This window comes from Atheta coriaria, unplaced genomic scaffold, assembly GCF_025399875.1.
Source record: "Atheta coriaria isolate IRGN ID8LTWV9N9 unplaced genomic scaffold, Caltech_Dcor_3.1 hic_scaffold_4_pilon, whole genome shotgun sequence".
In the NCBI taxonomy this organism is placed as follows: Eukaryota; Metazoa; Arthropoda; class Insecta; order Coleoptera; family Staphylinidae; genus Dalotia; species Dalotia coriaria.
Genome location: NW_027045446.1, coordinates 7,329,050 through 7,353,531, shown reverse-complemented (window position 1 = coordinate 7,353,531; position 24,482 = coordinate 7,329,050). Strand labels below are relative to the sequence as shown.

General features: G+C 35.8%; 3 protein-coding genes across 7 annotated transcripts in view; 2 read left to right on the top strand and 1 right to left on the bottom strand.

The window, feature by feature from the left end:
* LOC135791217 (cadherin-87A-like) overlaps window positions 1-18,928 on the bottom strand; it is a 73,040-nt gene extending 54,112 nt beyond the window's left edge. For 2 of the 5 annotated variants that reach the window (XM_065301545.1, XM_065301546.1), the window contains exon 1: window positions 18,293-18,928. The gene's annotated coding sequence lies outside the window, so the exon portion shown is untranslated. The remainder of the gene's footprint in view (window positions 1-18,292) is intronic. The other 3 variants (XM_065301540.1, XM_065301539.1, XM_065301542.1) reach the window with 2 other exon arrangements.
* On the top strand, window positions 838-2,229 carry LOC135790421 (guanine nucleotide exchange factor DBS-like). Its single transcript, XM_065300630.1, has 4 exons — window positions 838-1,211; window positions 1,266-1,503; window positions 1,566-1,652; window positions 1,878-2,229. Exons 1-4 carry the CDS (start codon window positions 895-897, stop codon window positions 2,145-2,147), a joined length of 912 nt encoding a protein of 303 aa, XP_065156702.1. The 5' UTR covers window positions 838-894; the 3' UTR covers window positions 2,148-2,229.
* LOC135791091 (organic cation transporter 1-like) lies at window positions 10,403-12,563 on the top strand. The gene is made up of 5 exons (XM_065301411.1): window positions 10,403-10,803; window positions 10,862-11,464; window positions 11,526-11,968; window positions 12,028-12,215; window positions 12,275-12,563. Exons 1-5 carry the CDS (start codon window positions 10,562-10,564, stop codon window positions 12,500-12,502), a joined length of 1,704 nt encoding a protein of 567 aa, XP_065157483.1. The 5' UTR covers window positions 10,403-10,561; the 3' UTR covers window positions 12,503-12,563.
* Window positions 18,929-24,482: the final 5,554 nt, after the last annotated feature.

The following is a 24,482-nucleotide window of genomic DNA, read 5'->3' as shown; positions in this document are numbered from 1 at the left end:
TTACGTTGTAACTTTTTCGCTTTTCATAAAATGCAAATATTCACTTGCGAACTCTAAAAATAACTTAAAACATCATTCTTTATATTCTGTATATTCTGAATTAATCTACCTCCTTATACCATAGAATTTTAATTAGTAATTATCGATTAATTACAAAAATTAATTGACTCGATAACGACGCGTATAATTATTTCGCCGGTGCGGTTAAACGCTCGCATCGATAAAACTTGGTGAACTTTGCCGCTGGCGTGGTGGTATGTCGTTATCGTCATCCCCAAGTTAAACATTTGCTCGTCTAACGCACCTTAAAAAGTTTAATTGCTTCTTCTTTGCATTGCCCGTGACTTCCGCTTCGGCTCGCACTCATTCCGATAGCCTGATAGCACTCATTCATTATAGCCACGAAGAACGCAAAAAGCACGAAAGCTGCGAGGAACTTCAAGGTTACGTAGAAGGATGACTTAGACAAACACTAGATGAGGTTTTCTCGAAAGTGAAAGCTCTTAGGCGACTAGAATGAATAGAAGCTTGCTGGGTTTAATTAAAATGATCAACCAAGCAGCTAACAATCTCACAAATCTAAGATGCCAACAATACAACAACCAGAAAATAGCAATCTATTACAAAGTTGGGAGTACAGCTCAAGATTACGACAACGCGGAAAAGTTTAAAGGCTTAATTGAATAATGTAGTTTATTTAAAGTGAAATGAACTTGACAACTTCGAAAACTTACAAAGCTTTGAAAAATAATATTAAAAGTGAATTTCCGAACAACTTTATTATCAATTTTATGCGATATGACTGATTCGACGTAATGACACACTCAGACTTTACATTAAAGCCTATTTAATCTAGTATTAGCTTAGCGAGCAACTTGTAATGAGCAAGTAAATATGACGGAAATGACAGCTGACCAAAATAGTGCACGTTTAAGTCTTGACGAAATCGAAGCGCTGTTTAACGAAAGTGTTCAAGCACTTTTGAATATAGCCACAAGATGTGACAATTTCTCTCAAAGAAAAAGAATTCCACCAAGTCCACCACCCAGAACACCAAAACCTAATATGGGAATAAATTCAAGTGCACAAAAAGTCATGCCAACAAAAGAAGACGTAGAAGTAATCCAAAACAACGATTTGTACACTAATTTGGGAGCACCAAATGATAATCATAACGAAGCAGTTCCCAAACCACCAAAAATAACCAATAAGTAAGTACTAACTCTTCCTAAATTACTAAATAATAATAATGTTTAATTTTCAAGGTGTGGATATATTATTAATGAATTAATTACGACCGAAGAAGATTACATCTCTAAATTAGAGTATGTGTGTACTAATTACAAGCAGTGGTCGCTTGATAACATCGGCGTGTTCAAAACAAGAAACTTGTTCAAAAATTTTGATGAATTGTTTATGGACAGTGTGGTATTTCTTCAAGATTTGAAATCTCATCAATACACTGGTGATTGTCAAGATATCGCAAAACAATTTATTAAAAACGTATGTTTATCAATATGGAATTTATCATAATTTATTTTACTATGCTTTTGTGTAATTTTTAGATATCATTATTCCAAAAATACACAACATACTGTCGTAATCAACAGTCTGCGGAAACGGCTTATCAGAACTCCCGAGATAAGATTCTTGTATGTAATTTCTACGAAATTTATTAATTCAAGTACTTCAATTTTTATATTTGTTTAATTCAATGATTACGACCAAAATGCAATCAAAAATAGTACACAGCGCAAGCGCATTGGCGTTATATTTAATTACTTATTAACTTAGAGTGATAACTTTGTGTTTTTTGTTTTATATTTTAAAATATGTGTGAAATATGATGATTTATGAAGTTTGATAATTTTTGTCAGGAACGCGAAATTGCACTCGATGACAAATTGGGCCTGCACACGGGGCTCCTACGGCCGGTGCAACGACTCGCCAAGTACGAGATGCTCCTAAAGGAGCTGCAACGCGCCCAAGAAGAAGAAAAACCTATCCTCGACGAAGCGCTCTCGCTCATACAGGATGTCTCCCAAAAGAGCAATAACGTCGTCGAACTGGAACACCTCCTGGACCCGAAAAAATATCAGGCAAACTTACGAAGGAGTAATTCGTTCCAGGTTGCACACAAGGTTTAAAATTAGATTTTATAGTTACAAAAAAGTATTTTATTTTTATACACACTAACCTATATATCTATTATTAAGATTATTATTGATTGTATTTTATAAATATCAATAAAGATATTTGGAGTTGAGATTGAAAACTTAAAAAAAATTATCAGTCAACAATATAAAAGCGTCGCTGTAAAATAACGCCTGCGAACAAATTATTAAATTGCTTTCCGCTGCCTTTACTCGCTTGAAATAAGGACATCGCGGTTGTAACTCACCGTGTGTGCACTTCCTGCCGTGTGCACGGCTACCCTCAAGAATCTTGAGCGTCAAGCGCTCGCATGGAACAAAATTCCCCGCAAGAATTCTTTACTTTCTTTCACCTACTTCTAGCTATTCTTTACTTACAGACTCAACTCAACACGGGAATATAGCGCCTTTTAGTCCTGCAAGTACAGCATGATTTTCTGGCAGAAGAAGAAGTTCAACAAGGATAACCACGAAAATTATAACTAGAATATGTTAACGACAGCAAACGTGCACAAAGTGATAAAACTTGATAAAAGATAGTGTGCGGCCGATAGTATACCAACGAGGAAAGGAGGTACACTTTAAGGAGATGAAAAGATATGAGAATAGTTGGTTCAAGGGAAGAATCCTTGAAACACCGCAGTTCAAGGAGCCCGCTGAGGAAGGAAGAAAGAAGGAGACACTTTTCGGATTGTGTGCGCGAGGCACTTTGGTACTTTATCTTACAAAACTAATATCGTCCTGTTCACAAGTATTACGGTTATATAAGTTGTTCCAAAAATAAAAATTTGCGAAAATGTGCAATCTAGTAAGTTATGAATCATCATTAATATTGGTAGTAGATAGATGTCGCTAGTAATATTTTATTTACATAATAAAATTGAAGATTTTTTTATTTTTTAACCTTTGCATGATGAGTTATCTTGCCACAAATTAAAAAACGAATATTAAATATTCAAAGTGCAGTAATTAACGATTGAGTAATTAATTCTCGCTTTATGAACTATTAATTAACATTCGTTTGAAGCGCGCTTTTCTACTCGTCGAGCAACTTGTTTAATTATGCATTTGCGTTTGAAGTAGAAGCGGCGATGTCGCAGTTGAAAGATTCTACACATTGTCATTAAAAACGAAACCAAAAAGTAAATTTGCTCATAAGTACTCTACAGCAAAACGCGTACAGCTAATTACTGAATTGGTACAGCTATTATATATTTCGGTTTTTAGTTTATTATGTACGTATTTTTGCTTTCTGCTCAACTGGAGCAAAGCACATCAAATTTCAAATTTGTACATTTTGCATTTTGATTGTTTTAGCAATTATCGCATAAAATCGAAAGTAATCAACGCGCAGTACAAAAATCAAAACTTTCAAAAACACAACAAGCCGTATGATAATTTCTGTTGGTCTAATAATTTTAATGAACTTTTAATTAACGCATTTGATGAATTTGAATTTCATATTAAAAGTACATAAATATAAAATTGCTCCAACACAAGTTGTAAAAAGTATCATTTGCTTTTTTTATATTCACCAGCAAAATTGGAATTAAAGTGAAAGCAATTCCAGAACATAATATTCCCTACGTTTTCGCATTGACATTGGCTTTCAAATTTAAATTTTCAGCAATCTACGACGTAATCCCCGGCTGAAATTTTATTTATTCCGCGAATAGTGGAGGCGCCGCGTTTTATCTCATGAATTCGTCATTGTGGTTCGCGGTCGCAAAGGCGGCTGCTTCGCAATACGTGGCGGCGCACGGCGAAGATTCGTTTTGTTGATTTTCTAAATGGAAGAATCGTGTCGGAGGCGCGTCGCGCGAGCCTCTCGGTGCTCGTTTCTTCCGGGAGTTTTCCAGCCTCGCCTCTACCATCTAATAACAAGAATTGCTGCGTGCCACAACTCGACTTATACTTGCAGGAAATTATATACTGAGCAATCAAAAGTTTTTCTTTATTTTAAAAATTATGAAGATAAAAATGAGCGTGAACAGACTGTATATACTCGTAAATATATATGAATATTAAAACATGGAAGATCAAATATTTAGCCCCAAAATAAATTTTTATTCTAAACAAATTCTATACCTGTCAAATAAATCAAATAAATTATATGAATGCTGGTATTTTCCATATTTTGCATTTGAACAATCTGTATATAATATGTTCCCTTCCTCGGCCAAAACCAAACAAATCGTATCCCATTATGCGCGAAGGCACCAAGGGCATTTTTCACCCTCAATCGCCCCGTGCCACCCAAGTACCTTTATAAATACTTCTGGTTCCCTTCATGCCGATACCTGCCTCGCTCACACTTTTTCCCTAACCTCAATTTTGGCATATTTTTCCTCACTCTCTCCTTTTTTGTAATAGTATATGAGGTATAGCTTTCTTCACGAATATAAACGAATATATAAGACGCCCTTCAAAAAGCAAAAAATATGGAACACAAGAAGCACGAAAAGCAAGGAAAGCAAATTGTACGCAAATTAATTTTTCATCATTTTTCTCGGCGGGGCACAATTAATTGAATTAGGCGAGACATTCGAGACCGTTTCCACTTGCGCGTTTCCACTTTTTTGTTTTAAAGTGGCTTCTGTTAATCATTCCGCAGCGTAACGTCCACGTCGACGATGAAGAATTAGCAAAATATGAGCACTTAACCGTGGAGAACAAAGTGTAATTAATACTCGTTTGTCTTCGAAGAAATATAAAATTACACAGAAAAAAAATTAAAATAAAACCGACAAAAACAACTTGTTTTGATAATAGTATAGAATTTATAAATAGAATTCGCTTCAATGGGTTGGAATGGCATATTATCGGTTCAATAGAACAGAAAACAACGTTAACAAATAATTTTAGAATTAGTGCACAAATATGTTTACGGTAAACACGTGCATTTAGCGTAAACAAGGTCAGACCCTGTTAAAATTCCTTTCGATTAAAAACAAACCATTATTTCTGGATTCAAAAAATTCCGAGATCAAAATCGGGAGCAGCGTCTGAAATCTCCACGTTTTACCTCTTTGTTTTTACTGATGTCGTCGTACAACACAGCGAAAGCCACACAATAATAACGTTAACATCAACATCAACATGAACTGAACTCATGAAGTCGTTATTTCTGCTCAAAACTGCGTGAGAGAGCAGGCGAAATAAACTCATAGTCGTACTTTAGTCGTGCTTGTTCCTAGTCTCTAGTATACACAGTTAACGTTGTTATTTCCGCGGTTACGAGACGAAAACCGCACTGCTTTTCAAGTTTAAGTTAAAGTTGAAGTTTAGGTTTAACTTCACTCGTACATGTGGATGTACAAGCAGATGAAGACGAAAATAAAGTTGAACCAGAACTAAAGTTGAACTTCTCTTAAGGCTGAAAGTAAAACTTAGCGGCAGAATTAAAATGTAAATGCGTACTCGTGAAATATCAAAAGGAGATGTACCAGGGGTGTTGAAGTGTTAAAGAGGACGTGTTCGTGGCTACGATTTGTTGTTCAAGTCTTAAATGATGAGTTTACAACTTGTTTACAAGGATTTTACCAACATCCAACTTAAAATAATAATATTTCATTAAATATTACAATGTATTAACTGTTTCGATCTTTTTTTATACACTAACGCCATCTATTTGCAGAGTTTTGTAATACAAATATAATTAACCTCAATATCAAGCTCACTCTGTAAGTGTACATCATCATACTTTATAAACACAAATGTTAAATGTTTTCCACAACGCTGGCCTTTCCTCGTCTTCATCCGTGCCCTATCAGGATCTGTCAATTTACTGCTCCCAAAGGTGGGATTATCCTTAGATTACTAAACATCCATCTCACGCTGCTCAACCTACAGTCGAGTTCAAGTCGACGCTAGCCCTACTCGTCCTTCTTTTTCATATATTTACGTATCAAGCAAGGATGTGTTCAGGTCCACAATACTGCCATACGCGGTAGTATATCGTGAGCAAACATAAGTGTGTGTGTTCATATATATCCGGGCCGTATTTTAGACAAGACCAAGCACCTCATACAAAATTCTACCCTAGACGGTTTGTTTGCAATAGCAACCGAGACCCAGACCGAGACCTTGCTTAGTACCCGGCTAGCCTGGGCTTGTTTGGTCTGCGAGTGAATGCGAGGGACGCTTTTAGGACACGACCCGGCCGTAAAGCGATACTCTTATGACAACATTCAACTTGCACGCCGAGATTAACAACTATTAGAACATTAAGCGAGACTAAAAGGTCCTGTCCATCATTCGGGAAAACCTAAATATCAAAACAGGTATCAGTATCATGTCGTGCATTATCCACTCTGATGGATGGTTAAAATTAATCGCATAAAATTAAATTTTGGATTTTTTTTTTTTTTACAAAAGTAAAAGTACAACTAATCTCATCACGGTTTTATTTAAGTAAGAATCACGTAATTGTTGCCAAAGTATATGAATTATAGAATAATCTCTGGACGTGTTCATGGATAGAAAATATAATTGGTGTCTTTTTCTGTATTGTATTCTTCGTCTTGACGTGACTTGCAAAATTCCAACACCAACAAATCTAGGAGTATTGCATTTGTGAACGCGAAGTGTGTAACGCAATAATAAATGTGGTGTGAAATTACGCGCGAACTTTGTTGCCAACGTTGGGGCTTTGTGTTGTATAATTGCGTTGTCGCTTTCAACCACACGAAATCATTATCGAGTGAATTATTGCTGTTTTTTTCAATAAACTAGAAAAAATAATTGCGGTTGCTTCAAAAACAGCTACTACGCTACACGTTTAATAACAAAATGATTTATATTTCAGGGTAAATGTAGCTTGTACAATATTTACTAGTACTAGTTTGTAAAATAGTTGTGCATTAGTGAAATATTATACTTTATGGTTGCATTTTTGTGACAAACAACTAACTAAAATATTTCTAGTAAAAATATATTGATAATTATATTTTTAATTATTTTTTAATAACGTGGTTGGATCTACTTAAATGTTCTAACGGTATTTGTCTGTACATCTTAATTTTTGACATCGGATGTGTGAAAATTTCATCAAAACCCGTGCATTGTACCGCCGGGTCCCGTAATTGTGATTATGCTAATGGGTGCGTGCGAATCCGGCCAATTAAAACGTTTTCTTCTCCCGTTCGTAATCATTTTCGTTTGCTTTGCGTTTAACAAAGACACATTGTTTGCAAACTTAATTTATTTCGGTTTAATTGCTATGTAACCTCAAATTAAATTTAATTAAATTTCGGTGGATAACATCTCACTTTATATTAAAACAATTATTAATTTTACATCAAATAAATGTCGGTTATTTAATACTTGGTATCATAAAAACAAAGCTTACAAAAAGCCGTAATTCTCGCAGATTTATGTGAAAATGAATTTGTCATCAACAAAGTGAATTTTGCAGTTTAAAAATTATAATTTTTTAACCTGTCAATTACGCAAATGTGTTGAATATTTGGGTTCAACAACAAAAAACACATTATACTGTATAATTCCGTGTAAATGTGCACGAAATGTATTTTTTACTTAGTTTCGTTGGTTTCTGTCGGGTTCATTTCTTATTTTTAGTGTTTTCGTTCTTTTAACATCGCTGCTTTTGGTTTTAGGCGTAACGCGTTGGCGTTACGATTATTTCAACGTTTGTTCCATTTCGCTTTCGCACCTCTCACATTCTTTCATCGCGATTCAATTGTATCGCACTCGCGCGTGCATTGAATGGTGTTTGTTTGCAACGTGCCTAATGTTGAATGCGCCCATTAACGATATAAGTGTTGTTTTTTTGCGCGTCGGCTCGCAAACCCCGCGAATAGAATTAATTTAACTCAACGAGCCGACAATAGAAACACACACACAAAGGTCAATTTTGAATTGATTTACGCATCAGCACACGAAGAAAGGCGCTTTGAATGCCTATTAACTTAACACAGGTTATTTCTAGATTTTGTATTGACATTACTACGTCTTTCATACACCATATATGTTATATATTACATCAAAGCGTGCAATGCAATGCAATCGATTTAATCCCACTTTATTCGTTTAATTTAATATTTTGAAGGCGCACTTCAAAACTTGTTCGTAATATAGGTCATAACAAATTGACTTCATTAGATCAGAGTTGTTATGACTTAACTGAAGAATATTTCTAGAGTCCGACCGAAACTGGATTTTAGCCGAAACCGAAACCGAAACCGAAATTTCGGCCCTGCAATCAGTTTCGGCCGAAACCGAAACCGAAACTAATTTACATAAACATATTTTTCTACTTTCACCTACACATCGCCAGTTTTTTCACGTTTTTTAGACACAAAATCCATTTCGGGAGTAAAGTCCCCGTCACTTGATACTTAATATAATATTAATTTAAGTTTCTATGAGCGAACTGAGATGGCAAGTAACGACCGCCATTAGCCGCGAAGTTAGCCGAGCGACGCACGACAATTCACGAAAAGTGAGTTTCGGTGCGGCCGAAAGTTTCGGCCATTTTAGCCGAAACCGAAACTGAAGCCGAAACTCGAATTCTTGGCCGAAACTGGCCGAAACCGAAACCGAAATTTCGGTCGGTCTCTAAATATTTCACATTTATACGCGTAAACAAAACGCAATTTGATTTTTAAAAATCTAGTTAACGTGTACATTCTCCAATCTTCGGAATCCAATCTATTACGCAATGCTATAAATATATTTTCACATTCGCACTAATGATAACAGTCTTCTTTCAGTCACAACACAACAGAATTGTGAGACAATTTCCGTAAGTCATATTTAACATATTTAAGAAGTTTATATTTTCGTGGCATTTATAAACTAGTGCAAATACTCTTATTAGCATACAAGAGATTCTGACCTCAGTCGCACAAGTTCAGTATTCTCACTGATTAACCGTTACGTTTACGTCTGAGCGAACGCGAGACACTCCGAACGCTCGGAACTTCCTCTTCTAAGCCTCAACCTCAAACTTAAACAAACTCTTCATCGTGGTGTACGCCTAAGAAAACTATCTGAGTGTGTGAATCAGTCTTCATGCGGATGTTCTAATTGTCCCAAATTCTAGATTTTAAACTTTTTGCTACAATTTTGCGATGTTGCAATTTTTCTTCAAAAATTACCTCAATATGCGTTGCGAATAAAACTACATACCAATTTCATTTCTTATGATTACTTGATTACTTCTAATTGAACTTTCGACCTTTCCATTCGCAGACAAATTGCAGTTTTTTCCATCAATTACAACATAAAATAAACTTGTTTTCGTTGATGATTAATTTTAGTTGTGCTTCAATTGGGTTTTATTACATTCGGAAATTTATACTCTCTATATTTAGACAGACAATAGCAGACAGTTACAAACTATTCATGTCAAAAGTTTAAACTTTTATCATATTTACCATGTTTTCACATTTAGCTACACCCGACACATTACGATTGCAGCATTGCGCGTTATGTAATTATACAATTTCGTCGTTTTTGTTAGCCGTACGCCTATCAGTTGCTGTTTAAACTTTCGGTAAGTTTGCCATCTGTTCGCTTTGGCGATTTTACGCCTAGCACAACCGCGGTTGCTGTTTTTTGTTGACGTACTTGTGTGCATAAATTCAGCAAGTTTATAATGTGTCACTTTGCGGTTTGACTACAGGCACTGCCAGCGTACTGCAGGCACTTCGTCTACCTATATACATTCATTAAAACGCCAACGATCCAAACAAGCCAGCAAGCACCAGAATGTAGTCGAGGGAATACTGTGTGGAAATAAAATTATTCGCAGAGCAATGGATGTTTATGTACCATGACATTAAAGTAACATTTTTATCTGTCTCCAAGCATTACCAATTTCCTTTAAAACCAGTAATTGTTATTAAAATATTTTAAAACTTTGCAGTACATAATTGCGATGTTATTCAAATTTGTTGTTGAATGCACTTCGTTAAATCGCGAAAAACAAATTCTTTCTATGCATTCTTAAACATGGAATTTACTATGTACCTACTTAGTTTGTAACAATAACACTGTGAAACAATTTATTTCTACTTCCTTCGTGTATTTGATAGTTTTGCAAAATTTTATATTTGCAAATAAATTCAAAAATTATCTAAGAATAAAAATAGCGCCGAAAACTTTGCAAATTTAGAATTATTTAACTCGTTCAAGTTAAAAACTTATCAAGTTTATTTAAATTATTTAAACTGTTGTAACTAAACAAGTGTTCATGTGTTACCCTGTGTAATTATAATAATCAATTTTAAACCTTAATTAAAACACCGATAGAATTTCGAGCATGTGACCGAACCGATGTAAACAACGTGATTATGAAGTAAGTCATTACCGTGTGTGTCTTCGCAACGACAAGACTAAACTTTTTTATTATTAATCGCTCTGTTAAGAAATTTTTTTTTAAAATGGCTAAGGATCCACCAGAAGCTGCGTCTGCTATAGATGTAATAATAGAAAGAATAGGAGGTTCTGGTGCATATCAAAAACGATTTACTTTCTTGTTCAATATGATTTTACCCGTTTTGGCAGCGATGCCCTACATGAACATGATCATCAGTCTTGTAAGTCCTGATCATTGGTGTCATGTACCAGGCCGAGAACATACAAATTACACGATGGATGAATGGAAAAATCTAACAATTCCCAGGTAAGACTAAATAAATATAAATTTATTTAAATCTTCATTTAAAAACTGAATATTACAGAGAAGTCAACTCGCAAGGTCTCTTAACTTACGCCAAATGTAGCAGATATGCATTACCAACTCAAAATTGGAGCAGTACCTTAATATCTCTAGATTTAAAAGAAAAGACAGTAAAATGTGATAATGGATGGGACTATGATCATACCTGGTATGATATGACAGCTCCCATTAAAAATAACTGGGTGTGTGATGATCAAATGGTGCCCAGCAATGCTATAGCCATCGGATTTGTTGGTGAAGTTGTAGGAACTTTGATATTTGCTCAAATGGCTGATATTTGGGGAAGAAGACCAATTTTCTTCCTTGCTTTAATCGCAGTTGTTTCTGGTCGAGTGATATGTACATTCACCTCAACTTCGATGTATGCGTTTTTCGTTTTTAATTTTATTGGATCCCTCACTGGAGAAACTGTGATGCAAGGACCTTTGGTAATAGCTATGGAAATTTCTGATCCCAAAAATCGTGGATTGATTGGAATGCTGTTATTCTGCGGATGGAATATTGGTATGTCCATAATGCCACTTTTGATGTGGTGGTTACGTGATTGGGTTACATTTTTACTTGCAACAACTTTACCTTGTGCAATATATCTATTTTCATGGCCGTAAGTATCTCAAAATTTATGTTTTTAATTAAAGTAATAAAAAAATTATTTAAATTTAAAGGTGGATTATTGAGTCTCCACGTTGGTTGGCATCAAAAGGAAAAATAAACCGATGCCTTAGGGAATTAAGAAAAATCGCAAAAAGCAACAAAACCTCAATGCCTCCCGATGCCGAAGCCAGATTAATCAAATTCTACGAACTTAATAGTAATGAAAAACATCACTCTATCCTGGGACTGATTTCCAGCCTTCGATTAGCAAAAAACTGCTTTTTAATCTCGTGCATCTGGTCCATCATATTACAAATCTACATCTCGCTGGCGATCAATGTCGCCAACTTAGCAGGCAATCCATTTTTAAATTATTTGTACCAATCACTAGCGGAACTGCCTGCGTTTGTAATCGCAAAATATATCAGCGATCGTTTTGGAAGACGCTATACAAGTATTATAAGTTTTACTTTAACATTCCTAGGCTGTGTTACTATAGTTTTTATAATCAATGGTAAGAATCTTTTTTATTAAATGTAATAAATTAAGTTTTAAACTAAATTTTATTTACAGATCCAACAAATGCTGCGTTTGTAAGAGGTCTTTGTATATTCGTAAAGTTCGCTGTGATGATGGCGTACTATTCCGTACATCTGCAAGCCTTAGAAATCTATCCAACCTGCATACGACAAATTGGATTGTCATCCGGAGCGGTTCTTGGATGTACTTTAGGAACTCTAGCACCATACATCATTGCACTGGTACTGAAACTCCTAAATTTCAATTGAGCGATATTTATTTTTATTTTATATTTATACAGGGTGCTACAGTGGACGCAACACTTCCATTTTTGATATTTACAGTCTGTGCAATTGTGGGAGCAGTAAGTACAGTATTCCTGCCCGAAACCAAAGGTTATCAGTTACCAGAATCTCTAGCTGATGCGGCAATATTCGGAGCTGATCAAGATATTTGGGGGCGGTCATTTTTCACTCATGTGGATGATAGTGATAACGCAGAGGTTCCCTTTCAAACAATAACTGCTTAATTTATATAACCTACACCTATATATTTTTATATTTATCTTAATAAACATATTTTAACTCAAACAGAGCAAAAATGAACTCAACATAACCCCAAATTGAATTTTTTGTTTTATGGTATGTATAATTATTTTCAGAGGTATAAATTAATTAGCACTTATTCACACCAAGTACACATTTGCGAATATACAGTTAGCGCACTTGAGCAGATGAATAACTTCAACAAGATCTTTTTGCGAAATGAATTTCACTGTTCGAGTTCTGCCAGCGAGAACAATAGCCAATGCGGTCGACGTTATTATGCTCGTTCATTGCCTCGTTTCACCTCTTGGCCTCTTGATTAATTCACAAACAGATTTATTCAATTATTACCGCAATTATAGCGGCTAATTCACTAATTCATCTCTAAAACCCACCTGGGAATTATAAATGACGTGACCGGGCGCGCAAACCAAACAAAACAATTGAAATTAACTTTATAATGAGAATATTAATTATTTACTGGAATAAAAAAATTAAAAAAGCAGAAACTATTCGTAGAGGAATTTTAACGTCTATTTGAACATAAATTTAGTGCGCTGTACGCGTATCTACTTCAAGTTTAGTTCAATATAACTGTCCATGGATCAATTAACATCCTGACCAAGTTTCGTCATCGCTCACGGGCTCAAACTCATCACACATGAGAAGCAACACGAACAGACAACGCACACATTTCTCACCAATTACCTATTCTTCTACTTCATCAGTAAAACTAGTGTCTTGTATCATCTAACAGCAAATCAATTATTAAGTAAAAATAAAAACCTTTGCTTACATCCGCAAGAAATTAAATGACTATTATTCAATTAATTTTTCTATATATGAATGAATTCAATTTTCTTTTCTGTATTTTTGTGTTGTTGAAGTTGTCAATTTGCGATTTGCAGCCATTTCTGCGCGAATGAATGGCGGTGAGTTATGGACAATTGTGTGTACGTGAATGCGTTTTTCAATATCGTAATCTCTTGTATGAGCCATGCGGTAGCAATGCCGTAACTTCCTTGTTCATTTTCTATTTTAAGTGGAATCCGCGCAGCAAGAAACAGCTTTCTCGTGGCTGAGGTGAGCCTCACCTCGACGTAAACCGGAGTTTTTGTTAGTCAATATATTGGAATTTTTCGTTCGCATCTTCTAGCATTTAAGATGAGAAATCGTCATATCGTGGAATCATATTGCATCATTTGAAATAACCTGTCTGAGAGAAAATTAATCATAAATACGTAAAAGTGCATTTTATAAGAAAAAAAACTACATTTATAGCAATACTGAAAGTAGTAAGTTGTAAAAGTAAATTGTGTTGCGCAGTATTAAGGCATTATCCAATAAAAACCATCAAGTCATTCAAGCTCAATTAAATCAAACAAATTTGTAGTGGCTGATTCGTTAATGTGAAAGATTAAACGTGTTTAAACAAATTGTTTAACATCTACTTTCTTATTGACATTAGTTTGTCTGAAAATAACCTTCCAACACCTTTCGTTTCTTGTAAGTAACAAAAAACACAAAAATTTAGCCTTGTTCAACTTCAATATAAATAATAGAACGAAACAAAACTCCATACAATATTTCGCAACATTAATTTTGTAAAACCTAACCACAAAATAGAACGTAATACCTACATAGTTAACAATATTCTGCATATAACAATAAAATAATGAAAGGTATTTCTTGTTGCTACTCTTGTTGTGGTTGTAGTTGGTTATTGATGATTTTTTTCTATTTAAGTTATGTATGCTCAGGTATGAAACACACCCATCAAGAGACAAACTCACATAAATTCATGCACGTTCTCCTGTGAAAAGTTTATGAACGCCGATTGTTCACACCGACGTTCACACGTCACATGCGCACAGCATGCACATGCAATGCAATGATCTAACGATATGACTTAAGCCAGTTTCAACGTGGTCATGGGAGTGTAACTCGGTAGGAGACGACATGCAACCTGCACTTTGCTAACGCACGTAGTGAAATGATTTGTAATCAGGCGAGTGGTATGCAAGGAATTCGTACTTGAACGGCGATCGACCTAAGTTCGAAGAATCTAAGTAATTCAACTGGACTTCTAGGCATTCGCCGAGAAGAAACTATGTATAAAGTATTCACTAGTTAATTCATTGACATGGATTTGTAGTGATTAAAGTAATCAAACTAATCGAAGCAGTAAAGCAACGTTTGTATCAGAATATCATAATATCAGGATTATAATTTGCATAAATTAATGAAAAATATTAAAATATGTATTTAAATATTTTCTTTTATTTGTTGTTTTATTTTATGCGGAGATAAAACAACACATAGTTCACCAAACCGTAAAATGATACAATTTCGGAAACTATAAAATATGCTTCGTGAATTTTATGATGAACCTTGACTTTCAAGTCTTTAATGCCTCTTAAAACACGTAAGTCTTGATCCGTGTCGTTGAGTAACACCGCAACGACAAACAAATAATTATACTTTATGGAACAATTAAAAATCACTTTTCCACGCCTTAAACCGTCATCACAGTCGCATGAAACAAGATTCAGGCGGAAATGTTATTACATATTAAATGTTGTAGAATTTAGCCGGTTCTACTGCTACAGCCTCTACAGGAAAATGTAATGAACACGATTCACGATCAAAAAGCAAGAGTGCTTGGCAAAGCGGTCAAGCTACAATATTGCTTTTCTACTTTGTTCCGGCAAAAGTGCGTAACATTATCACTCTGGAGAAGAACCGGAGCATGCGAGCAACAAGTATCAGAAATAATGCGTTCAGCACACCGTGTAAAAAACAAAAGTGAGTATTTCCGTTCATTCTGTTGAGAATACAAAGAAAAGCGTTAAATAATTAAGTATCTTATTCGAAATCCAGCAAGATTTTCCTCATTTTATGTTTATATTTTACTGGTAAACATAAAGCATTAAACACACTGTATATTTAAAGAAACTTTGTGGAATATATTGGACTAACCCCAAAGTTATCAATAATGCAAAATGTAGATTGTAAAATTATTACAGGTAATTTTAATCTGAATATTTTATATTTTTCATAATAATACATTGCAAAAGCAATAATTTTGGAAATTAACTTTGCATCATTGTTACACAAAATGCATATTTGTAAATTTTAATTAAAATCGCGTAGTGCTTTACCCAAAAATAATGTAAACTAATTAATCATATTTATGGCCATAAAACACACATTCTTCTCGTATGCTGGAATTTATTTCCAACAAAACCTCAATAATTTCCATAAAATTAAACAGAAATGTTAGTGACATTTCCATCCGACGTCACAAAAATACACACATCATAAAATTGTAGAAAATATTCGCCAGTTCAGAACTAACAGTTTTTTTTTTATTACTATCTATAACGTAAAAGGAAAACTAACATCCGTCCAAAGATGGACAACTAATCATACTTATTCAGTCACTTTGCAGGTTATAATGTATTTACATTAATGTGTAATGTAATCAGCGTATGATACGTTATATAATTTTATTAATCACTCTTGCCCGCAAACATTCACACGCATTAACCGCTATGCTATTCGTTGAGTTTTATGTTTTCGCATATTACAATTTGCATTTAGCAGCTTTGCGTTCGATTCGTGATGTTTTTCCCTTGCTGATACATAGAATTGCGTACAGTTGTTTTGTTTAAACCTAGTTTAAAGCGAGAAACAAGAGTTCCTGCAGCTTTTAACATGCAATTGTGGATTATATCAATTTGCATGTGTTCCTGAGTGACATTTGCATTTTCCAATACTTTCTATGCTCGGGCAATTTTAATTACTAAACTTTAACCATTTCCGCATAGCGTTTTAATTCTAACATAGATTAATATCATTCACAGTCACTCGCTGCAAAAGTTATTTCATTTGTTTAAAAGTAAATAAATATTCCTAGTCGAAAAACGTCGATGGTAGAATTTCGTAAACATCAAAACAAATGCAATATAAAAAGTACGTTGATGGTGGTAAAATGTAGCGCAATAAAACAACGTGCAAAATAGATGAAAAACGAGGCGTGGATAAAGCGACGCCAGTGATGATGATGACGACGCCGAGGACTCGAGTGAATAAACAGTGCAAATGGCAAACAATGAGAGCACAAAAGGCGCAATTCCTCAATATAGCAATTGCGCTCGAACGCGCGCGCGCTCAAAGATAAGAAAATTCGCGCGAATAAAAATGGCATAAAAGAATGCTCTCGATGTCGATTCGTAAACGCGCATAAATTGTATACAAATGTGAAGATGATTCGAAAAAGAGAAAATATAAAATGTATGCATACAAATCATACAAGTTCAAGAACAATAAGAAACGACAATAAATTTAAAAAATAAAATGAAATGAATAAAAAAGTTTGATTAATATAATAAATAATAATAATCGTTTTATTCTGAATGAATGCTTAGAATATATTTTTTAATTTCACAATCGCATTATATTTAAAAGATCATATTTTTTTAAGAACAAAAACTTCAACTTCATTATTTGTAAGATGATATTCAACGTGCGAGATGTGCAACGATGAATAGAAACTGAGCCAAGTCGATGTCAACACTCGGATGAGTGCAATATTTTTATGAAATAAAATAAACACAAAAACATTGCAATGTTTGGAATAAATTTATAAAATAGTATAAAGTAAAGTCGCTTTTTTTTCCGGTCCCTTTGTTCGCTTAAATATTTGAAACTACGCAACGGATTTTGATGCCGTTTTTTTTAATAGATAGAGTGATTCAAGAGGAAGGTTTGTATGTATAATAACATCCATTAAATAGTGGAGAAGTACTGTTATTTTTGAGGTTTCTAATGTGATGTCGTAAATACAAAGTTTTCGATTATTCCCGTCTGCTCTTTGTGCGATGCTTCGTAGCTTCCCCCTCCAAGCATAGACGTGTGTATGTGTGTACGTGTGGGTTGAAGTTGACCGGTTGATGTTTTTGTTTGGAGAAGGAAAGTCGCTTTCTCTGTCTGTCTCTTTGTATGCTTAAATCATTGAAACTACGCAACGGATTTTGATGCGGTTTTTTACTTCCGTGCGAAGCCGGGGTAGGTCGCTAGTAAATTTATAAAATGCAAAAACCTGATTAAGCAAAACAATAACCCGTAATAATGCCAACATTATGAAATAAAATAAATTAACTAGAACAAATATTACTTCTGCATAGTTTTGGGTCACTTTTTCTATATTATATTTTATTCTGAATCCAGTTTGCAAAATCTAGATTCAGATTTAAGATCGCCGCGCCGAAATTGCAAATTCCGTCGGTCGTTTGCGTTCCGTGCGCGTTCGAGTCTTGACTCACGAGATATTGAACAGATTGAACCGAGAAAAGGTCAACCGGCATTTCGCCTCCCATCCTCCTCGCACCAATTCCTACCGGCCGAGAATCGTGTGTTTCATTTCGCTTTTCAATCGACGGCATCTAGACACGTAACTTCTCCCACTTCCCACTGTGAGAGCTGACTTAGCATGCGAGGTAAGTACAAATACTACCAATGCTAGTCGAGTATGTGTGTGTACATCCATACATAACTTATACATTGTTCATACAAGACGAGAATTACATACAGCAAACAGTCGTGCATACCAAGTAACTTTGCTGTACCCAAGGTACCCAAGAGAAGATTTTGAAGAAAATATTAAACTTTTGGGGTACAGAATATTACCTGAATGCAAATGTGTGACATAAAGTAGTAGTAGCCTTGTAAAATTTGTTTTAAGCTTGTAAATCAAATTATTTACTACTTACCTATGTGTGTCCGGGAGTTTTGTTCTTCCTTTCCTTTTAGAAGGTGCGTTTGCTGTTAATCAGTTAATCTGGTTATCCGTTTACGCCTTGTTTTGCTATTCGCGCACTTTGTTTCACTCGCCAGTTGTTCACCCTCACTTCCTCAACGTGAAGGGCTTACGGCAATGCCCTTGAGTCCTCACAGTTCTTGCATTTTACCTGTTTAACAACATTAAGGTTGATAAAATCACAAACATCACAATTCGCATGCGAGAAAATAAACACAACACACAACACAATATAAACAAACACTGCTTATCAATTTATTTCGTTCAACACAAACAAAAGGTCACCCCTACCACTATAAACGAAGAACACTTGAATTAAAAACCGTCTTTATATCAAGTCCGAACTAAAAACTAAAAACTGCCACACAATTCCGATCTTTTATTTAATCCAGGCGTTGTGTGTGGCTGCTTGAAAAACTAAAAATATTATATCAACGCGTGGTAATACCACGAGGCGTTGCGCTGACCGAACGACCGAACGCGATTGTGGAATGGAATGAAGTTAAAGTAGTGGCACGGCAACTACCGAGACCCGAGACACGACTCTTGAGTAAGAGCGTGAGCTGCGGAGAACTTGCTCAGCGAAGCGCAGTGCACAATGCGCACGCGGCGCGGCGAGGAAGAGGAACACGCCATGGCGCAGCATCGCAGTACTTTGTACAAGACTTGAGGCAACATGAAACCACTCAAAGCACCCAAGGCAAGTGCGCATGCGCGCACCATTCAACTGCACAGCCTTTGAATAAATTGTGAATCGTGAACTTGGGTCAGAATCATTTCATTCGTGCAGTACGAGTAGAATGCAATTGCAGTGCGGTGTTGTTATAAAATAAGCTAAATTTAAATCTGGTTGTGTGAATAAAATGAGCGCAATTTAAATTGATTGATCCCGCATAGAAAGAAAATCAATATTTTAGAAAGTGTGTCAAAAATGATAAACATACGATTGGGGTCAATTGTAACGCAAAATTCTCAATACCACAAATGATTGCACCCTGTAATGATGAGTTATAATTGCAATTAATCATACTAATGCAGCATGAATAATCTACCTGCTCAAACTGGAAACCTACTCGAAACTACGCTTTGCAATAGACGTTTTAATCCCTAGACATTACAGATTCCTGTATGCATCTCAGATTATGATTACTTCTAAGTGCTAGGCTTTGCTAAATAATCATTTGTTTGTAAACCATATTCCTCAGTGCATATCATTAGAGTCTATTCCAAACTTTTTACACTTTTATACCGGTAATTTACGTTAAAGCTATGTAAATTTAAAGGTAACTCGACACAGATAGTTTGAAAAGTGGGAATATTGTTTGGAGTAGCAGGCTGAAGTTGAGAATATTGGCCGGGGTGGATTTCGAGGGTGGATATGGCTGCTAATGGAAGCCAGTGGAGGCGGCAAGCTGGCGCACACGGCTCGTCTTAATCGGTCATTATTAATGGGCGCCGGATTTAACGTAATAAATATCTAATCGCACCCAGCCGCACCGAATTCGGGCGAATCGGTAAAACTCACACCCGCGCACGCCCTAACTAGTTGGAGGTGGGTACAAATTGTTCTTCGGGCCACTCGAAAGCCGCTTACCCATCGCATACCATATGTAATACTTAGCGTTCATTAATTTATCTAATCGTATAAATATTCATACATTTAGAGTTAGGTACGTATAAATTTCACATGGCTCTTAAAGTTTTATTAAAATATGAAATAGTATTGAAATACAATGGTAGTACGAGAGGGTGAATATAAGCTAAGTAAAGTTAAAGTTAAGATGAAATAGTATATTAAGTAACAAGTGCGCCAAACGCCACTTTAACCATGTTAACAACGTTTAGTGAAGTGATATTTTTGATTATTTTTTCTACTTTTACTCTATTTCAACGTTGAAGTTTTTGTATTTTAAAACTTCGAACTTTGTTCGCACACTACTGGGAAAAGTAAGGTTATAAATACATGGGGGTTTGTGCACCCACTCGAAATCACTTACGAACAGACGCGCCGCACCGACAAGAGCAGCAGCAAAGCATGATGAGAGTAGGTTTGATATGGCCTTGTACTGCATCGTAGGCAAAAGACCAGACGCAAGCTCCACTCCGTGACTAAAATACTTTTGTCACGACCTTGACTGTCCGTGATTAAAGTGCTACTTTTAGTGTCTTAAAATCGTGGAAGTACAAAAAAATAAATTTTTGTTTCTTTTTTAACCCGAGAGTTCTATTTTACTCTGATAGTTGGTTGGTTGTCGGTCAGGGATGGGTTTGAGGGTGGTTGTGGGTTGTGTAAAGTAAAACGTTTGCAACGCTGGTGCGGCGACGTCCTGCCAACGATGGCATCTTTATCAGCGTCAGCAGGAACTCATTAATTACGGAAACGATGTAACGCGACCATAATAAGTCTCCCGCGTCGCTTCAGACACCCCAAGTGTCTGGATTTTCTAAAGTGTAAAGAGTAGAGTGTAAAGTAAACGTTCCGAGGTCCTGTCAGTCTTGGTTGTCCTGCCAGCAAGCAGAAGATGCAAGTGGAAGATAACGTCACGCCACTGCACCCTTAAATAAAACAACGTTTTTTTTTATTTCTTCAATTATTTACTAATTAATATCAAATTTTAAGAAATATTTCAAACATCTGCAAGAGACACCTGTCATATGCAATGACGACCCTTACACCAGACACTATAATAGCTTTCATAAGCAAAAAAGTTGCAAGACTTGCAAAAATTTGCAAAAACTTTAGCAAAACTTTGTTTTTACTACTTTTCCGCCCCATCTCTCATTTTTTTCATCTTCAGCCCTCATGCATAATACATGTACCCCACTTTGTCCGCCATTTAACTTTTATCTCACTAGAATACATTTTAATAATTTGATTAAACCACGCAATATTTTTCTATATATAATTTACACTTTTTAGGTTATCGTCAACACAAGTCCGAGTAACAAATGATTTGTATTGCAGGTGTTTGCAGCACTTTTTTTACTCCTGCAGTCTGCAATGCAGTTGGCAGCATTTTCGTGTCGGCAAAAATGTTTCGCAAACGACGCGCAATTAGTCTTCGGCCGCGTGCACCTCGCGCAGCGGAGGGTGGACATGTCTTCCGGCCAGGCACAAAGGGGCGTAAAAAATTTGCCTAAATGATAAATGACACTTTTACGACGCGTCGCATATTCGAGCTACGGGCACGAGCAGCTTGTTGCCTTAACTCCTAGTTTTAGCTAGCTAGTCTTAATTTCAGTCGGCGACGTTGGGACGAAACAAGGGCATGAACAGGACAAAGACTGAAAAACGTAGAAAACAATTTTTTCCTCATAATTTTTCTGTTATACGGCCGGAAACAGCAAAGCTGTAATTATTTTACGACGTTGACGTTTTGTCCTCTTTTCGTCTTTTGTCCTTACTTTTAATTTTCTTTTGTTAGAGAAAACATGGCTGACGTTTAAAACATTTTTCTAATATTAAATATTTTTATAAAAGCGCAACAAAACAGATTTTTACGTAATAAAAGTTAATATTTCGTGTTTATGTGTCAACTTGCGGCGCAGTCACTAAGTATGTCATTGCTTTAGGGCCAAGGGTATGTTTGCTTTGGAAGGGTTGACGCGGTTGACGCGTTTGTGCCCGGAATTACGGTGACGCTCCGGTTTTATGAAAAGGGTGCGAATAAGACTCGGCGCGTGCGGGTCGCGCGTAAAGGGGTGCTAATGGCATACCACCCTTGCAAACGCCATCCTCGGCAAGTCCATTTTCATTTCTGGCATCGGTGTGTTAACCAGCAGTGCATAAATTCAAATGTTATTGCAAGGATTAAACATTGAACTAAGTAAAACTTGATTTTAAATCTTCAACTTTTGAAAAACTAACAATCAAATTCCTAAACTTAAACTTTTTGATCAGCACTATTGTCATGGTGCATTCAAATTTCAATTAGTTTTGCTTGATGTTAAAAAAAACCGAATCTTTTCGCGTGCAACTTTTTTTATTAAACAATTCCGAAAGTTTCGTTGGCCCAGACGAACACGTCGCAATCTTCGTTTCTTTTCTAGTCTCTGTAAGCTGGGAATCTTCGCCCGCTTAAAAGCAGAACCCCCGGTTGGGTGGGTTCTTTTTAAAGATTAATTTTCCATAATGGCATGCTACCTTTCGGCGGCCGTAAAGAAGGCAAAGAAGTTTTCAGTTTGCGCGCCCGCGCGATTCTCAGTTCTTAGTTTTCAGTTCTTAGTTATGTGCCTTTCCTGCGCCATCGACGTGCTCGAAATCTAGCTCGTATAAAAGACTTAAAAACTTGCCGGGGTGCCACGAAAGAAACTTCACGCCAACGCAGAAGGCGAACCTTTTCAAACTCTCATCAGACGTCGTTACCTGCGGCATTGTCCTTCTTCAAAACTGAAATTCTATTTTAAACTTTGCTCGAAACGCTCAGACATAAAAATTTGTGCAGACGCCAACGAAAACAATCAGTTTTAAATTTTTAACCATAATTTTTGCTATTTTCTTAGGATTAAAGAAGGACTCTTGTAATGTGTCAATTATTTTGTGATAATATGACGCCTTGGCAGATGTTTTCGACATGTCTTCCGCTACTTTATATCCTTGTCACTTACCATCATCCCCGGGGATTTTTTGCGGCTTAACTCAAAGGGCAATTTGTATCATTCGCTGGTTTATGATTGTCTCGATTGTCACGCTTAGTCGTTTGCTTTTGTTTCCATCCACAGCTTGTAAAAATCAAGACGTCATCCATTCGAACGTTATCTCCGACATTTCCTCACATCTTCTTTCATCCCCAGCAATGACATAATATTTTGCGTTGTAAACGACCGGAAACCCGCAACGTTTTAAAAAAATCATAAAAATAACAACAACATCCACAAGAAAGCGTAAGCAACTCGCGGAAATAAAGATTACAATTATCTTAGTCTGCTCTTTGCAATCCCGGCAATTCTTGCGTGTTTGCCGGGATGTGTTTGACTCGTTCGTATCTTCCGCGCCGTTTGTTTTGTTTTATTCGTGTTTTATTACGTTTTTATGATTTGTTTCGCATTCTTTTTACGCTGGCGATGTTTGCCTGATCTCGTCTCTTGGGAGTCCGCCGACGTCGTTCGCGCAAGTCAAAAGATCGCAAAGTTTTGCGTCGTAATTTAATTTGCGTACTTTATTGACGTCTTTATCAGCGCCGCGCAAGGCGTAAAAAATACAGCGAAGATAAAAGTCGAATTGAAATAAAACGAAACTGGGTGACAAACAAGTCGCGACTTTTACGATTGTACTTTTCATGATCGCGTTCTCTGAAGATCCTTCATAATTGATAACCAATTGCAGAATGGACGAATAAAACCCATATAAAAGCAATAATACCAAACAATTATATATATATATATATATATATATATATATATATAAATATAAAACGTACATAAACTAACAATCCTAATAACTCCATTAAAATGAAATTATTTAATAATGAAATTTTTCTCTTCGTGATTTATATTTAATTTCGCGCAGATTTTATATATTACACAGCGCTATTCTCTTATTGTGGTTTTAATCCGTTGCGATTCATTCAGAGAAGGATTTTTTATAGCCCCTAAGCGCAAAGCAAGCACAATTCTATTCACTCGGGTTTTATATTAAAAATTCCTAAAGTGTTCCGCATTATCATCATGATAATAACTTCATTTTTCAACTTTTAGACATGACTATTAGAACATGCAGAAACAAAATAAAAAACTGAAACTAAACTGACAAATCTCTATTGTTTTGAATTTTAATTAAGAAATAAAATAAAAACAAATAATTTTCTCGCTTTAACGCTTACTAAAAGCTTCTTTAAAAGTCGCTCGACATTAATTTGAATTTTTAAATTAAACTCAGCACAAAAAATGTAAATATGCAGAAATGCAACGTGAAATGTGCGCAGAATGTGGATTTAAGTTGAGGAGAATTTGCTTCGCGGTTAAATCCCGCGTCCTTGCATCTTGCAACATCCTAATGCTTGGACGCGAAAGGAAATCATCGCGTAGGGAACAAAGTGCGAGCGAACGCTTTTCCCCGCGGTTTAATCCAAGAAATCGCCATAAAACCAACGCGCCGTGATAAATGCCCGCTCGTTTAGTTAATCTGTTGAAGATGTTTCAAT

What these genes read in the sequence shown, in the direction of transcription:
- LOC135791091 (XM_065301411.1), top strand. Translation starts at nt 10,562, where the DNA reads ATGGCTAAGGATCCACCAGAAGCTGCGTCTGCTATAGATGTAATAATA. An exon ending in AAAAATCTAACAATTCCCAG is followed by an intron (nt 10,804 to 10,861) that starts GTAAGACTAAAT and finishes TGAATATTACAG; the next exon opens with AGAAGTCAACTCGCAAGGTC. An exon ending in TATAGTTTTTATAATCAATG is followed by an intron (nt 11,969 to 12,027) that starts GTAAGAATCTTT and finishes TTTTATTTACAG; the next exon opens with ATCCAACAAATGCTGCGTTT.
- LOC135790421 (XM_065300630.1), top strand. Translation starts at nt 895, where the DNA reads ATGACGGAAATGACAGCTGACCAAAATAGTGCACGTTTAAGTCTTGAC. An exon ending in CAAAACAATTTATTAAAAAC is followed by an intron (nt 1,504 to 1,565) that starts GTATGTTTATCA and finishes TGTAATTTTTAG; the next exon opens with ATATCATTATTCCAAAAATA. An exon ending in ACTCCCGAGATAAGATTCTT is followed by an intron (nt 1,653 to 1,877) that starts GTATGTAATTTC and finishes AATTTTTGTCAG; the next exon opens with GAACGCGAAATTGCACTCGA.